This window comes from Centroberyx affinis, unplaced genomic scaffold (assembly GCF_046629955.1).
Source record: "Centroberyx affinis isolate AG114_WGS23_722 - 3 ecotype Tasmania unplaced genomic scaffold, CSIRO-AGI_Caff_v1 ptg001724l_1, whole genome shotgun sequence".
NCBI classification, from domain to species: Eukaryota; Metazoa; Chordata; class Actinopteri; order Beryciformes; family Berycidae; genus Centroberyx; species Centroberyx affinis.
The window spans coordinates 72,910-88,038 of NW_027280131.1; the positions used below are offsets into that span (position 1 = coordinate 72,910).

The 15,129-nt window shown below is 45.8% G+C and overlaps 2 protein-coding genes across 5 annotated transcripts in view; both read right to left on the reverse strand.

Moving 5' to 3' along the window:
* Nucleotides 1-713: 713 nt before the first annotated feature.
* Nucleotides 714-5,672, reverse strand: nek2 (NIMA-related kinase 2). Of its 4 annotated transcripts, none has more exons than XM_071528769.1 (9): nt 5,431-5,672; nt 4,321-4,538; nt 3,870-4,110; nt 3,096-3,178; nt 2,872-2,998; nt 2,520-2,754; nt 1,714-1,768; nt 1,563-1,609; nt 714-1,242 (listed from the first exon to the last, which is right to left on the reverse strand). In XM_071528769.1, the coding sequence occupies exons 1-9, from the start codon at nt 5,524-5,526 to the stop codon at nt 1,010-1,012; spliced, it is 1,335 nt and encodes a 444-aa protein (XP_071384870.1). In that variant the 5' UTR covers nt 5,527-5,672; the 3' UTR covers nt 714-1,009. The 4 variants fall into 4 exon arrangements, with proteins under 4 accessions (XP_071384870.1, XP_071384871.1, XP_071384869.1 ...); XM_071528770.1 differs by having other exon boundaries at nt 714-1,210; nt 1,558-1,609; XM_071528768.1 differs by having other exon boundaries at nt 714-1,218; nt 1,533-1,609.
* An 8,881-nt stretch (nt 5,673-14,553) lies between these two features.
* The window catches only part of lpgat1 (lysophosphatidylglycerol acyltransferase 1), a 35,832-nt gene continuing 35,256 nt past the window's right edge, over nt 14,554-15,129 (reverse strand). Inside the window, exons 8-9 of the mRNA XM_071528780.1 lie at nt 14,829-14,927; nt 14,554-14,705 (exon numbers count right to left, since the gene is read on the reverse strand). Of these exons, the coding sequence (XP_071384881.1) occupies nt 14,554-14,705; nt 14,829-14,927 (251 nt within the window). The remainder of the gene's footprint in view (nt 14,706-14,828; nt 14,928-15,129) is intronic.

Below are 15,129 nucleotides of genomic sequence, written 5' to 3' on the forward strand. Positions count from 1 at the left end.
CTTTTCATGGGGAAATTGATGACCCCTTGTGGGAGAAATCCAGCCTAGATGAAACAGTCGATTGTTTACAGTTACTTTAACTGTAGTTTAAATTAACTACTACTCATTTCAGGACATCATTTTCTAACAAACTTGTGACATAATCAATGCACAGCTAGACATTTATTTTTTAGCACAAGAGGACAGTGAAACTAATGAGACTTACACAACTTCACTTCTATATCCCCCAATCACATTTTTTATGATGCACTTGTATTATTTCAGACCTAAATGAGCTCCACCTGTAATGGCATTAGCAGTTTTGAATCAGGAATTGTTCACTAACCTAGATATATTTCCCAATTAATTCTCAAAGAAGCAGACTTCATATTTGACATCTTGATGTCATCACATGTTCACGTCTCAGTTTTGGCTTTGGGAAGGCCTTGCTCTTGCTCATGAATATTGATCTATCCTGGGATAATATGGATTCTTAAACTTTTGTGGCATCACCTTTTAGCTTGGGGTATCATTTCATGGAGGTGCAAACTGTCCTCTTATGTCTATTGCCATACATTGTTTGAAGAGAAACTTATTAACATTTAAAAATATGGTAATGCACGATAAATCAACTTTTATAGTCAAAGCATTCATCATAAAAACAATCGGATAGCTGCCTTTAATATCAATACAACAGCACAATAAGGGTCCAAACTAAACACACTGTTATCTCTTGCATCACCAACCATAACAGAACACTACAAAGCTTTCATCCTCAACAGATCTACAATGCTGTTATGAATTGATGTTGATGTGATTCAGTCACTTACATACTAAAGAACGAACAAACAGCAGAAATGACAAATACACCAGGACATTGAATCATTTGGCTTCCAGTATGCGGTTTCACCACCGACTATGTCAACGCTACAAAACTATGATACAAATAAATAAAGCTTCATTTTCATTCAGGGTTATTCTGACTATTAGCTTTCAGTAGTTTTCACATTCAGTCACCAGTGACTTGTGTTTAGCGGATGCCCAGGATCTGCCTGCTCTTGAACTGGTAGATCTTCTCTACTCGGCCCAGGGTTTGGGCTCGCTGGTTGGCCGCCTGCAGCCGCTTCACCATCAGCTCCTGGCTCTTCACAGTCTGTCGACGGTCGGGCTGCTGGTTCTCTTTGCTGTCACCCGCAAAGTGGACCTTCTTCTTGCCCGGGGAGAGGCTCTCCTCCGCATCTAGGACCAGACAGTGAGGAGTTACTCATCGAAAAGTTCAGACTAAACTTAATATAATCAGTCAGTCTGGTCTAGCAGCTTTCAGAAGACTCGTTTGTGTGAAATACAAGCTGTATTTCCCCTTTAATCAGTTCCCACCCCAGCTTCAGTTCATGGTTTATTGATGTATAAGACAACTTTATTTTCATGATTTAAAAAATAATAAATACACTTCTTGATGTAGCAACCCACACCCCAAACACAAGCAAGGAGAAACATTGCTCAGTTCTGGTCTCAGTTCAGGTGGTCCAGAGGTCTTCGTCTGATTCCCATACCTATGTCGTTGGCATAGAGCGGAGCCGGGCCCTTCTGCTGCTTCAACAGGTTGTAATTCCTCAGCAAACTCTCCGCTCTGAAAACAACAACATAATATTAGGTAACATGAACAGATTACACTACATGGAATGAGGTTATGGAACGAGCAAAAGAGGTGCAATGACAAGATCTTTGTTTTACCTTGCAAGCTTCTCCTCTGACAGCTGCTCGCGAACACAAAGTTCCTGCTCTCTCTCTGCCATGAAAGGATAAACCATTTTTAAAAATTGTAGGAATTTAGAGCACTCAATTCCTAAAATACAAAATAAAAATTGTTTCTTTGTGTATCCTTGAGAGACGCGCAGACATGCTTGCACTTGAGCAGAAGGGTGAAAGGGCAGCCAAGAGTTGCAGCGCCCCTGGCATAGAGGCATTCACTAAACCTGTTCCAGTTACTAGGCTCTCCAACCACCAAGCTCCATGCCAGCCCAGTAACTTGTAGGCAGTGGCAACATTTGTTTATTGAAGACACAAGTCTTATTTCCATTGGGTTTGTTCAGCGGTTTGGAACTATGATTTATTGGTCATAAATTAAAAATGATGTGTGTCAGGCACACCTAGACAACAATTATTTTTAGCACTAGTAAAAGAGAAACAGGGAAACAAATGAGCAGACTTGCATAACTTTACTTGTAAATCCCCTAATCATTTCTTTTATGAGACAGTTATGAATGTAATACTGCTTACTACAAGAATAGAATGAGTTTTTCACACAAGATACCAAACAATCCATTGAGAATCCATAGCCATTAATCCTTCATGTTAAGCAGCTTTGTCCAAGTTTGGCCAGGTTGTGAAATGCAGTAAGCCCAGCTGGGGCTCAGTGAGGTCTGTACTGGTTCGAGGCCAGACCACAGCATGATTAAACCCTGGCCAGACGTGGAGACGAGGCCCATGTGGCACAATGGACACTGCGGGGGATAAGGAGAGTAAAAACCATCACTCACGCTCCAGCCTCTCCTCGCGTTCCTTCAGCGCCTTCTCTCTGTCCCGCAGAACCTGCTCCCTCAGTCTGAGCTCCGCGGCCGAGGCGGGGGCCACTTCAGCGGGCTTGTGAACGGGACAGCCGGATTCGGCCGACCTCCTCCGCGGCCTTGCCTGTGCTTTCCTCTGCTCCTCGGCAACCATGTCGGCCAACAGGCTGCTCTGGAGTATGGACTCCACCGAGGGCCTCAGGTAGTCCTGGCAACAGAAGACCAACACACTGCACTACAGCACTGAAACCAGTTTGTAGTGCTGACAAACTGAATGTCTAGCCTGGTCAAATACCATAGCTCTGTTAAATTATGCATTTCAAACCTTCAAATGGAGCATTTTGCAGAGTAAGGTGTTGAGTTCCTCAGAGTATCGGTAGGGGATCCTTCTAAACTTCCCCTCTCTGATTTTCTCTGCCAGCTCTTTCTGGTTGTAAGCCATAAATGGAGGCCTAAACAGGAGGAAAACAGAGGAAATGTGTCAGATCCACAGTCAACACACTGGCTGCAGGGGAAATGAGCTCGAGCACAGGAGTTGACAAAACTTACGATAATGCACAGAGTTCATACAGCAAACATCCCAGCGACCAAATATCGGACTTCTCGTTGTACGACATCCGGTTAAACTGTTCCTGAAAAAGAAAAGATGTTGACAGGTGGGGGCTAATTAGAAAAGATGAGATTTTCTTTCCAAAATCGGGAGACGGAAATAGTTTGAAACCTGGGAGGCACAGCTGGCTTTGGAGTCATATTTCAATCAATTCAATTGATGCATTTTCGTTGAAAGCCCAAAAATCTTTAGTGTTAAAAGGCTATTTTTGAATCAAACTGGGGATGATTGCTGTATAATTAACAGTTTCACTTAACAGTTTGAAATATAAGTGCATTGACCCAAACCCTTCAGTAAGGTATCACAGCATGCAGGACTCAGTTCAGCTAGGGTTGGCCTGAATGAGTCATGCTGGATTTTCAGTTTCAAAATGAAATCTCAAGTGTGAGTCAGCTAAGAAACTAAAACAATATATTTTCCAAGGCCAACTTGCTTCATGGAAATATAATTAACCTTTAGCCTGACTTGGAGGTTATGCTGACCAGTCAAATAGGCTTGACTGCAGTGCCTCTGGTTTAGGTTTGATCACACGTTAAGGCATCATCATCATATTTTAAAGCATGGTTTACATTTATGTTGGTGACAAAATCTTAGTGCCTATTCTTTTCCTTACTGAGCCAAATAAAAATCTTAATATCAGTACAACTCCACATACAGTATGTTATTAATCAGTGAATACATCTTATATAAAGCTGCAGGATTTAATAACTCACTGGAGACATGTAGTAAGGCGTCCCAACAAAAGTCTTTGCGAAACTGGTGTCGTGGTTCAGGATCCTCGCTAGGCCAAAGTCTCCGAGCTTGACGTTCTGCTTGACGTCCAGGAAAATGTTGGCTGGTTTCAGGTCTCGGTGAAGCACGGTGGCGCCGCCGTCGCTCCGCCTGTGGCACTCCTTCAGGGCCAACGTGAGCTGCGCCATGACCCGCAGGATGAACTGCTCCTCCAGGTAACGCCTTTAAAACACACACACACTTTAATTAAGCATTACAGACACTTTTATGGAGCAAAGATGTAAAGCGCAGAGGCGAGATATTACAGGCTTTTTGGACACAGAACATTCCTTTTCCTGCCTTTTTCCTGAGTTTCTTGCCCCATGCCTGAAAGCGGATGCAAGGCCAAATTGTAATATGTATTTACCCATTTAAGGATTAACTCGTACTCACCTCTCCTTGATGCATCTGGTGATGAGGCTGGAGAGGTCGCCACCCTCGCAGTGCTCCATGACAATGTACAGCGTGGTGTTTGTCCTGTCTATGATGCGGTCGTAGTACCTCACTATGTTCGGGTGCTTGAGCTCCCGCAGGAGGTTCACCTCTGACACCAGCATCTGCTTTTCGCTCTCCGCCATCGTCCCATAGTCCAGCTCCTTCCACACTAGCACCTACAGCAACACAAAGCAGGTTACATGCACCAGCAAGATAGGGATTCTATTAAGTCAAAGAAATCAATACTTTAATAATAGAGATACACATCTCTATTATAAATATTCTAGAGACACAACCATTTGGTACTTATATTGTCTGGTTGCGGTTTTGACCATGACTCCTTTGTATTGCATGCTTGTATTGTGAGTGATGTAGACATTTAGCACATACTCTAACTGCCCTGGGTAAGTGCTAGATAAGAGTAAATACTCAAAGTGTGAGTGTTGGTGGTTCAGATCCTTGGTTACTCTGGCTATGATGCATGCCAACCCACCTGCCATCCATGTATGATCTCTTGAGAAGTCAGTACATAAAATACCTGCTGATCTTTCCAGGATTTCCCCCTGGCATTTAGAGAGGCTTAAGAGGCAAACTAACTTGTTTTGTGTGGATATAGGGGTCTGAAGGCTGTCACAAACCTAAAATACAACATTTTGCTTGAATTCTTATTAAAGTTTTATTTAGGCGATCAAAACACCACATGCGTGGGCCCGCTCTAGTTTACTATGCTTAGAAAATCCTGGTTACATAACGTTCATGCATTTCCACACATCTTACGGTCATAGGACGCCATTTGTTGCTTAGAGTTTTGCACCTCGACGTTTTTCAGTTTCGTAACGGTAGTAAAGTAACAACTGATAAGCTTAGGCCAGTTGTGTGGAAGTACTGTCGTTAACTAGACTACCGATATTAACTGTGGGCAGTTTTGCACACCCAGTTTTGGATCGTGCTCCCTCCCACCTGAGATTACCGTAACGTTTTATCGAGCGAGAGTCATTTAACGTTAGAGAGACGAAGGTGCAAACCCCTGGGTGTAGATAAACATGCAAAACATACAAGAATACTCACTTTCCCATCAGATTTCCGTCTTATTTTCTGGCATTTGCCATAAGAACCAGAGCCTATGGTGTACAGAACCTCGTAATCCTCGACACGGGATGGCATCTTGCACTTTTCCAACCGAAACTAACGTTACTAACCGAGTCAACGTTAGGATACACTCGGTGCTAGTCAACCATTAACATCAGACAGAAACTCCTGAGTTCGTTTCTTAATTTACTCCTCTCCTTGGGAAGTCTCACTTCCAGATAATGCTAGCTTAATTGTTTAGTTTTTGGTTTGTTTGCTCATGTACTCCTCTGAGCGTGTGTGTATTGCAGGTAACAAAACAGGAAGCGAACACACTCGGTTTAAATTGGTGCCTAAATTCTCGAATATGATTGGCCTCCTTTCTTTGTAAAGTGAATCCTGATTGGTCATTGCAAGATACAAGTTGTGAGGTTGCTAAGCGCCTGAAACCCCGCGAGAGTAGCGCGGGTAGTTATCATGTCTTTAACTCTCCACAAAGTGGCGCCAAAAACACGCAGTCAATGCAGAGCCATCACTGTGTTTGGTCATTGTAGCAATCCTATTCCAGGAAATATGATTAGGTTAATGCAATTCTGTAAGAAAATTGAATATTTGAAATAGAATTTGAACATGATCTAAAGTATAACCATATTATTTTGATAAGAGATGATGGAATAGGGGGGGGGAGTCATTTTCACATTTCTCTTCAATAGATTTCTCAAGGTCCCACTGGAATGCAATCTGTGTCAGTCTTTGGCATGCTAATCAGCATTTTGTCTTGTTGATAGATATCAGATCGGTGGCGACTGAGAGTGTCTGGCTGCCATATTAACCAACGGCCGGCCTGCAGAGTGGCTCAAACAATGTTAGCGGCTGACATTATTAGAATTACACATTCTGGGATCAAGTGTTATGATCAGCTCCCATCAGACAGTGGTGTCCCTAACACTGCCTAATGACCCACTAACTCCACTGCCTGGGTCCTTGTTTACACAATGAATTGATCATTCCCATTAAATCGTGACACTGAGGATGAAGATACAGAAATCAATAGCTGTCCCCACTGCTTAGCACAAAATATTGAATGCATTCCCCTATCTACTATAGATTTTAGTAAGAAAATACACTTTTTCTTGGCCTCCATCCTCCACCACGACCTGCCTGGTGTTTTACAGTAAGAGTTCATCTAGGTCACATTATTCATTAGTATCACCTATAGCCAATTTAATAAGATGCCGTGATTACAACCTAGATTTTACCACTGGGTTATGCACAGAGGTGGAAGGAGTACTGGAACATTTTACTCAAGTAGGAGCACTGGGGCTCAAGCCAGAGTAAGAGAAGCTGTCTAGAAAATTAATCAAGTAAAGGTAAGAATAGCTCACTAAAAATACCCAAGGACCAAGTAACTTTTGAGCATAAATCATAAAAAAAAAAAAAAAGTTTTGTGTATGCTCTAAAATCTCCTCACCCTAAATGAACAGATTACCCATTTTGGCACTGTAAAAATAGCAGAGAAGCTAATATGGCATCTAAAAAATACACTACAACTCTAAATAGAGCGGTTGTAATTAGTTACTTTCCACCTCTAGTGATGTGTGACATCATCTCACTGTCCTGTTGCGATGTTGTCTGTGAGTGACTTTCCCTCACAGCAGCTGCTGGGCTTGTCAGATTCAGTATTTGATTCCACTGATGCCTGAATACAAAAAAAAAAGGTCATTCATTGTCATCAGAGCAGTTTCCGTGGCCGCATATAAAAGACACAGTGGAGGTTGATGGATATCAGAGTGGTCAGAGGTCGTTTGACAAGCAGGATACCTGAAGGGTCACCACCTGAGAGGGGGAAGAAGCAGCGACCTCTCACTCTGCCCCTGTTTCTGGGTACCACATAGGTCACTGCTAAAAAAAAACAACAAATGTTCTGCTCTCAATGAATTGGTGTTAATGTTATGAGATATAGCCGATGGTTGCAGGTATCTTCTGTTAAAAAAAAAAAAAAAAGGTTTATTTGGACCAAATTACACCCAGACCAAAAGTTCTACTAACATCCACAGCTCAAATTTACATATTTTGGATGAGTAGTTCTCAAGAGAAGCAACTTAGTTTCTGGTCTGTTCCAGCTTGATCACTGTGATAATGGCATTATGTGTGGCTTTGCCGTCTCTGCTTCTCCAGGATCACACTTAATCCATCATGCGTTTGTGTTGTTCTACACAGGGTTTAAAGATTAAAGAAGAGAAGAAGAAGAAGAAGAATTAAACTGACTAGACCTGGTTATTGATTGCAGTATCACAACATAAGTTTTTGTTGCAACTCTGATTCACTGATGAAATGTTTTCATCATGAAAACTTCACAGAGAGCTCGAAAAATAATGGGCTTAAAAATAATAACACTGGCTTTAGTTTATGCATGCATATTCAACGCATAACTAGAGTAAATCCAGTACATGCGACACCTGCATCGCATCAGATTGATGCCGAGGTGACAGATTCTTTATGAGAAAAGAATGCACTTTCAACACTTTGAACCCATTAAAGAGGAACTAAACCCCAAACCCAAATCTGTGTAAAGCCTGACATCTAATGGTAAAAAGCATGCTGCTGAATTTGCCATCTGCTATTGGCTGATCTTTTTTTTTATCTGCTATTGCTTGATCTTTGGTGCCAGGTGGTGACATCACCTGGCACCAAAGACCAGCCAATAGCAGATGGCAATTTCAGCAGCATGCTTTTTACCATTAGATGTCAGACTTTTGAGGACTTTTTTGCAGGAGGAGAGCGCATGCGTGAGAGAGCTATCGCAGACCCAAAGGTGGGCCAGCTCTTTAGTACATGAGTGATTCATCTTCCAAAACATACACAATCTGCAGCCCCCCCCCCCCCTCCTCCTCCTCATCCCTCAGCAGGGCAACCGCAGTAACAGTTGTGTTCAAATTATCCTTTCGGCCCTCGCTGCCTCTCTCCCGCTAGTACCACACGCTGACATCACTCACACCAGCGGGAGAGCGACCCGGAGAGAGAGAGAGGCCGGTCTGCCAGTCTGCCTCCGCGAAAAGGTCACTCCTACAACGAGCCGGAGCGGTGACACTACAGTTTGGCCGGGAGCCAGGAACAGTCGAGGGGGGGTGGGGGAAGGGGGGTCGAGCGGAAAACTGACAGCTAAAAACAACAAGAGACAGTCGGGAGCCCGAGGCCCGCTCCTGACGTCAGCCGCCCCTCGCAAAAAAAGGCCAGGAGGAGTTGAGAGGGAGCGACAGGGAGAGAGGACAGGCGGCCACATCCCATAATACTCGCCTCTTCTGGGCCGCGGTGACAGCCGTCTTATGGCATGAGGACGGAATAAGACTCCCGCGCACGTCACCTCTGCCTCTTTCATATCATATCGTGTGGTTTCAGACAAAAAAAAAAAAAAAGATGAAATACACCCAGAACTGTGACACACTTCCTTATATTCACACACACTCACACACACTCACACCTTGGAGCCTCTGATACGCTTTAGATGAGAAACCCAAAAGTGATGAAGACGTCTGTTGTATGTCTACCCTAATCTGGACCTCCTTCAAGGACCTCCGTGGGTACCCTGCACCTCGGTTTGGGAACCGCTCCTTCATACTGTTCAGCATTTACACCTGTAAAGGAATGTGGAATGGATCGTTACAGGCTGTACCGGGCTTTTACGACGCATAAAACACAGCATCGTTTGACTGAAACCTTCACCGAGCATCACCAGATGAAGAAGTGACGTGTGCGCTTTAACCTTCTGTCATGACACGGATGCGAAAATGTCAAGTCATCCCCTCTCCACTTTAAAAGGAGAACACATGCTTTTTCGCTTGCGTATGTGTGTGTGAACCCAATAACACTGAGGGGGTTCGGCCAGCAGTCAGTGTCACACACACACACACACTCAGAGACCCGACATGCTCTCTTGTAACAGGAGGAGGAGGAGGAGGGAGGGAGCCGGCGGTGGGGGGGGGGGGAAGTGTAGTGTTGGCGATGCCTGCGGCTGCTGCAGTGACATTCATTCGCCTGGCCGCCAGCGCCGAGGCTATTTCTGTACCGTCCTGCCCCCCCCCCCCCCCCCCCCCCTTCTCTTGCAGGTCACCCCGGCCCCCCTTCTCTTCCCCCCTTGCCCTTCCTGTCCCGTCCCACAGCTGGAAGTTTTAGTGCCTGCTGACTCAAGGGGCGCCGCTGCCATCAAGGGAACGGGCATCAGAGCGTGGAAGCGAGAGGGAGGGAGGGGGGGGGAAGTGTGTGTGTGTGTCTGTGGGGGGGGGGGGGGGGGGTTGCAGGTGTTCTGCTGTGTGTGTGTGACGACACCGGTGACGTCAGCTGCAGGGAGACACACACACACACACAAATGACGGACCTCACTCCGGAGACTAATTCCTCTGTTTATAATTTGGGTGACCTTGTTTCGCAGAAGGTGAGAGCGGTGTTCAGCGGTGAGGATCAGGACAGGACCGGCCCGCACGTCTTCCTCTTCCTCAGCCCCCCCACCCCCCACCCTGGGCTCTGCTCAGCTGTTTTGGTGCGCCGGGTGAAGCTCCGTGCATATCTAATCCCATTTTCCAGCTCGCTTCCCCGCTGCTTTTCGACCCTCTGCCTCCCATTGGCTGCCTGAAGCATGTGCCCCCCCCCCCCCCCCCACCCCACACACACACCTCCTACCGTCGCTCCTAGTGGTTGATGACGTGCCACGCTGCCCTTCGTTCCCGTTTATCCTGTAAATCCACCATTTTTTTAAACATATGTCTGTGAGGCGGCTTAGCAGTCAGAAAGTGGTTGATAAACAAGTGATATACACTGAGACTGGACCGTCCCATGTACTGTAAGTCAGTGATATTCCGGACTCATAGTTGGGCAGGGGTGCTGCTGGAACGCCACGTATCTCAACTTAGCACAGTATCACCTCACTTGTCTGAATGGCCCCCCCTGAGAGTGCCCCCCCCCTCTTTCCCAGCCTCTAGCAGCACCCCTGCTGTAGTTAGCTATCCTCCTATAGAAGCCTATAAAAAGATGTTGGGTTCACTTCTGCCTATACTCTAGACCAGTGGTTCTCAACGTGGGGTCCGGGGACCGCCAGAGGGTCCGTGAGGTGGTTCCAGGGGGTCCCCAGCAAATTGATGAACTGTTCAACTTCACCATTATTTAGTTAACATAATTAGAGAATGTAGGAGAATGACTGTTTTGATCATAGTTTCACTGATATCTCTACCTATAATACAGATAGTCATGGGATTCTGGACAAAAATATTCTCAGATTTGGGTTCGAGAGAGAAAATCTCATCAAATGGGGGTCCGTGGCTCCAATGTGGACTAAATTAGGGGTCCTTGATATGAAAAAGGTTGAGAATCACTGCTCTAGACTGGCCAGATTGATAATCTCTTACTGCCGAGGTAAGGAGATCCCAGCAGTGAAGTCAGTGTTGTGCTGGCAGTTACAGTTTCTCCCCAACAGGGAGCTGATTTCACAGCTGAAATCAGAGCTGCGTAATGTAAACCGGTGACTCTCGGCGGCAAGCGAGCGACACCGTGGTTAAACAATGGCTACAGACTGGAGCAAACACAGGCTTCGGTTACCTGGAGACGGCTCTCAGCCGCTACTTGAGTCAATAGCAAATGAGGAAGTTGACATTTGCATTTACAGACAGGCAAGCAAACAAACCCCCCTAGATGAGGTTTATTGTTTTATATTCAATGGGGGCCTGGGGCTTAGAGGCTTTTCCCATGGTAATTTTACTGAGCTATCAATGCCTGCAAGACCTACCTCAGTGTGATTATAAAACATAATTTATTCTCTATCTGGACTTGTTCTGTGAGGCTTTATCAGTGGATTATATGAACTTCCCTGCATACAGAATGTGAAAGAAAAGCAAAGTAGGCTGTTCGGATCTTTACGATGTTTTATTCCAGCACAAGTTTTTTGTGTTGTAAAATGGCTGTGTAGCTAGGAATTAAAGGAGAAGTACAAAATGGAAAAAATTACAGACAGTTCTAGTATAATTTGTTTAAATTCCTATTGTGTTTATTTCCTAAAACCACATCTAGGAAAACAATTTTTTTCCCTGCCTTCTTTGGAAAGACGGTCAAAAAAAAAAAGAAAAATTAAATAAAAGAAAAAAAAAAGAAAGAAAAAAGATGAAGTTTTATTTCGAGACACTCTCACGCTGGAGGGGAATCTGACAGGGCCGCAGGATGAATCCACATGTGCAGCCTCGCTCTCACCTACCCAGTCAGGTAGCCCTTTTTTTTTTTGCATTTCACACACACAGCGGCGACACTTCCGCAGAGGGAAGGCAGTCGCCGCTAAAAATGCATCTTACGTGCATTCGTACGATTCCTAAAATTTCATATGATTTTCCTCGCAACCGCCATACAGGTCCATTTGAGAGAGGGAAAATAGCTGCGTCATCGCCGGGGGCCTCGCCAGAATTTCCCTCCAAAGTGACGAATGAATCCCTTCCTCGCTGACCCAGTTCGAGCTTGACCGCTTGAAAGCCGTCCATGTAGCTTTTCACTGATTAACACCCCAGATATTCAGGCCTGTATCTTCATTTAGGGATGTGTTCGACCGAGACGTCGGTCAGGCTTGGACAGTCAAGGTTCTCCACAGGATCCTAAACGCCGTTCCGATTACTTAAAATCTTCATGTACTTCTTTTGGGGAGGCGGTGCAAGTTTTGAAGCTGGGCCCCATGTGTCACTGTGCAATGGGGCGGCGTATAGGGAGAGCCGGGAGCTTGGCCCGGCTCTAATGTCATGAAGCACACAACGACATCCTGGTCAGGGGGGAGGAGGGCGTTAACATTAAAAAAAAAAAAAAAAAAAGGGGTACAGGGTAACACTGAGAAGTGACGGGGAAAATCCTTGCTTTCTTTTCTTTTTAAAACATTCATGATATTTTTCCAAAAAATATAAAATAAAAATCAAGAAATATTACGGACCGAGAGAGAGAGACAGAGAGAGAGAGAGAGAGAGAGAGAGAGAGTGAGAGAGAGAGAGAGAGAGAGAGAGAGATAACGCTGCAGTCATTCATAACAATGAAATTCTTCCTCAGCTTTGTTATGTACAAGATTAAACATACCATGACATGAGGACGACAGTTCAAGTAATTTAAAATGAAATAAAATATGACCACTAAAACGGTGAATCGCCGCCACACTCTGACGTCACAGAGCAACACGACATTAATTATATATATCAAAAAAGGGAGGGGGGCGGGGGGGGGGGGAAGACAACCACACACACCTCACTTAGGCAGGTTATGCTGTAAATTTACAGTAATGACACCTACAGTTCTGTAAGCCAAAATCGCTATTTTAGAATGCTGAACATTAGGGTAGCTTCCTATAAAAATTCATATTTTTTTTTTTTTTCCCTTGTCATTTTCCCACCCAAAACGACACTAAGCATTATGGCTTAAATATTTGTAAAACTATGTAGTCCGATGGGGGAAAATCAGCGTCTCTGCCTTTTTCAGTTTTCAGTCAGGCTCGCTGAGGTGATCCTCGACACAGAGGTCTACTCTGCTTTGTGTAGCTGCACATGGCTCTGTGTGTGTGTGTGTGTGTGTGTGTGTGTGTGTGTGTGTGTGTATTTGTATCAGTGTGTGTGTGCGTGGGGGAGAGCAGAGGGCGGGGGAGAGGGGTGTTGTGAATCCAAGTCGAGGGCAATGGGGAGTTTTTCTTTTTTCCTCTTTAGGTGATTGGACTTTAGTTCTGCCCTGTGTGCCATCAGTGTTCCTTCATCAGCGTTTGGGCACGTCTCCACCTCGCCTGCCTCCTCCTCCTCCTCCTCCCCGTCACCATCCTCACTCAAGCCCCCCCCGGCCCCACCCCCCCACCTCCTCCCCCACAACCGCATCGTAGCCAGCATCCCTTTGGGCCGCCAGTGTAAACAAGATTTCCCCCCCTTTTTCTCAGTGAGCTCAGAACAACAGCCTCGACAAGACGGGGCGGACACACAGGAAAACAAACAAAAACAAAACAAACAAAAAAAAAAAAAGAGTCCCGACGACGACAAAGAGGACGTCAACAACAAATACGATGGCCGTTGTCGTGGAGTTAGGAGGGTCGAGGGGGAGGAGAACATAAAAACAAACAAACAAACAAACAAAAAATCATCCGACAGCTACCGTTCAGGAATATTTCCTGGGGCGGGGAGCAGGAAGGGCAGTATGGATTCCTTTAGTGCAATGAAGGCCAGAGGAGAGGTCGGCTGCGGAGTCTGTTAAAACGTTCACGTTCCGTTACAGCCCGCTCTCTCTGGAAGGTGTGGCCGGCCGGCTCCTCAGCGGCCCGAGAGAGAGAGAGAGAGAGATAGAGAGAGACACAGAGAGAGAGAGAGAGAGAGAGAGACAGAGAGAGAGAGAGGTCCAGTGGGCATCAGCGATTCTCGCCAGGAAGGATAAGGGCAGACATTATGCTTTTTACTCACACATCCATCCATCCATCCATCCATCCATCCATCCACACACACACTTTACACTCTGTAAAACTACTACGGCTAAAGCCCGGAGGGAGGGAGGGGGGGGGGTGGGGGGTAGAGGGGGAGAGAGAGATACAGAGTCCGGTCCAGAACAGCTTCTGGGGTGGGGGGGGGGGGGGGGGGGGGGGAGTCCTGAGCCTCATTCGTTATCTTCGAATAAAAAGTCATGTACGTGTGTGTGTGAGCGTGTCTACGTGTGTATGAGGACGTGTAAACATCGAAATGTGAGTCCGTGACGAGTGCGAGAGAATTTTTTTTTAACCATTATTCCGCCGGGGGGGGGGGGGTTTGTCGGGAGCGAGTGTGTCGTCGTGTTAGGGTGTGGGTGTGTGTGTGTATGTGTGTGTGTGTGTGCGTGTGTCAGTATGCGTGTGAATGGTCGGGTTCATACTGTATGGGGTGTGTTTGTAATTTGTGTGTACTTGTGTGTTGACTTTTTTTTTTTTCCTCTTTTAAAAGTCTCTCTCGCTTTTGCAAATTGTACATTCATCCATCGTAGGGGGGCGGGGGGGGGCAAGTATGACGCTGGGCCACACACCGAAGAAGAGAAAAAAAAAAAAAAAAAAAAAAAAACGGATCCTGAGGCATTTCCAATGGTCCGCTAAAGACTCTCGCCTCATCAGCGCGCTCAAAATAAACAGCAGTAGAGGTACTGGAGGACGCTGTACCACACGTAGCCGGAGGCGAAAGCGAGGGACTGGATGATGCACAGCCACACCGGGTCCAGGGTCATCGCCCGGGAAACCGCCTCCTTCTGGCCTTTTGGCGGAGGGAAGGCTCCTGTCGAGGGAGTAGAAACCGGTCAAGCGGTGCGTCTGTGTCTGTTTTCTTAAAAGACGCCGCAGAAAACAGAACGATTAAAACAGATGTCAGAAAAAAAAGGGGCGGCGGAGGGAGACGGACCTGTGTCGTAGAAGTGGGCCAGCAGCTCCTCTTTCTCCACAAACCTCTGATACAGCCAGTCGGTCAGGGGCTCCGTCTCCACAGGAACCTCCTTTATGGGTACATCCTGAAGGAGAGAGAGAGGTAGGGGGAGAGAGAGAGGGAGAGAAAAGCAAAAAAAAAAAAAAGGATTATTGAAGTCCTACTCAGCAGAAGCTGTCCGCATTGATCCGTCTTTGAAGCGGCGGTCCAAACTGAGGGTGTCAAGCTCGGTCCCAGTGCAGAGCAGTCTATCTCAAAGTAGAGTCTATTATAGCAGCCT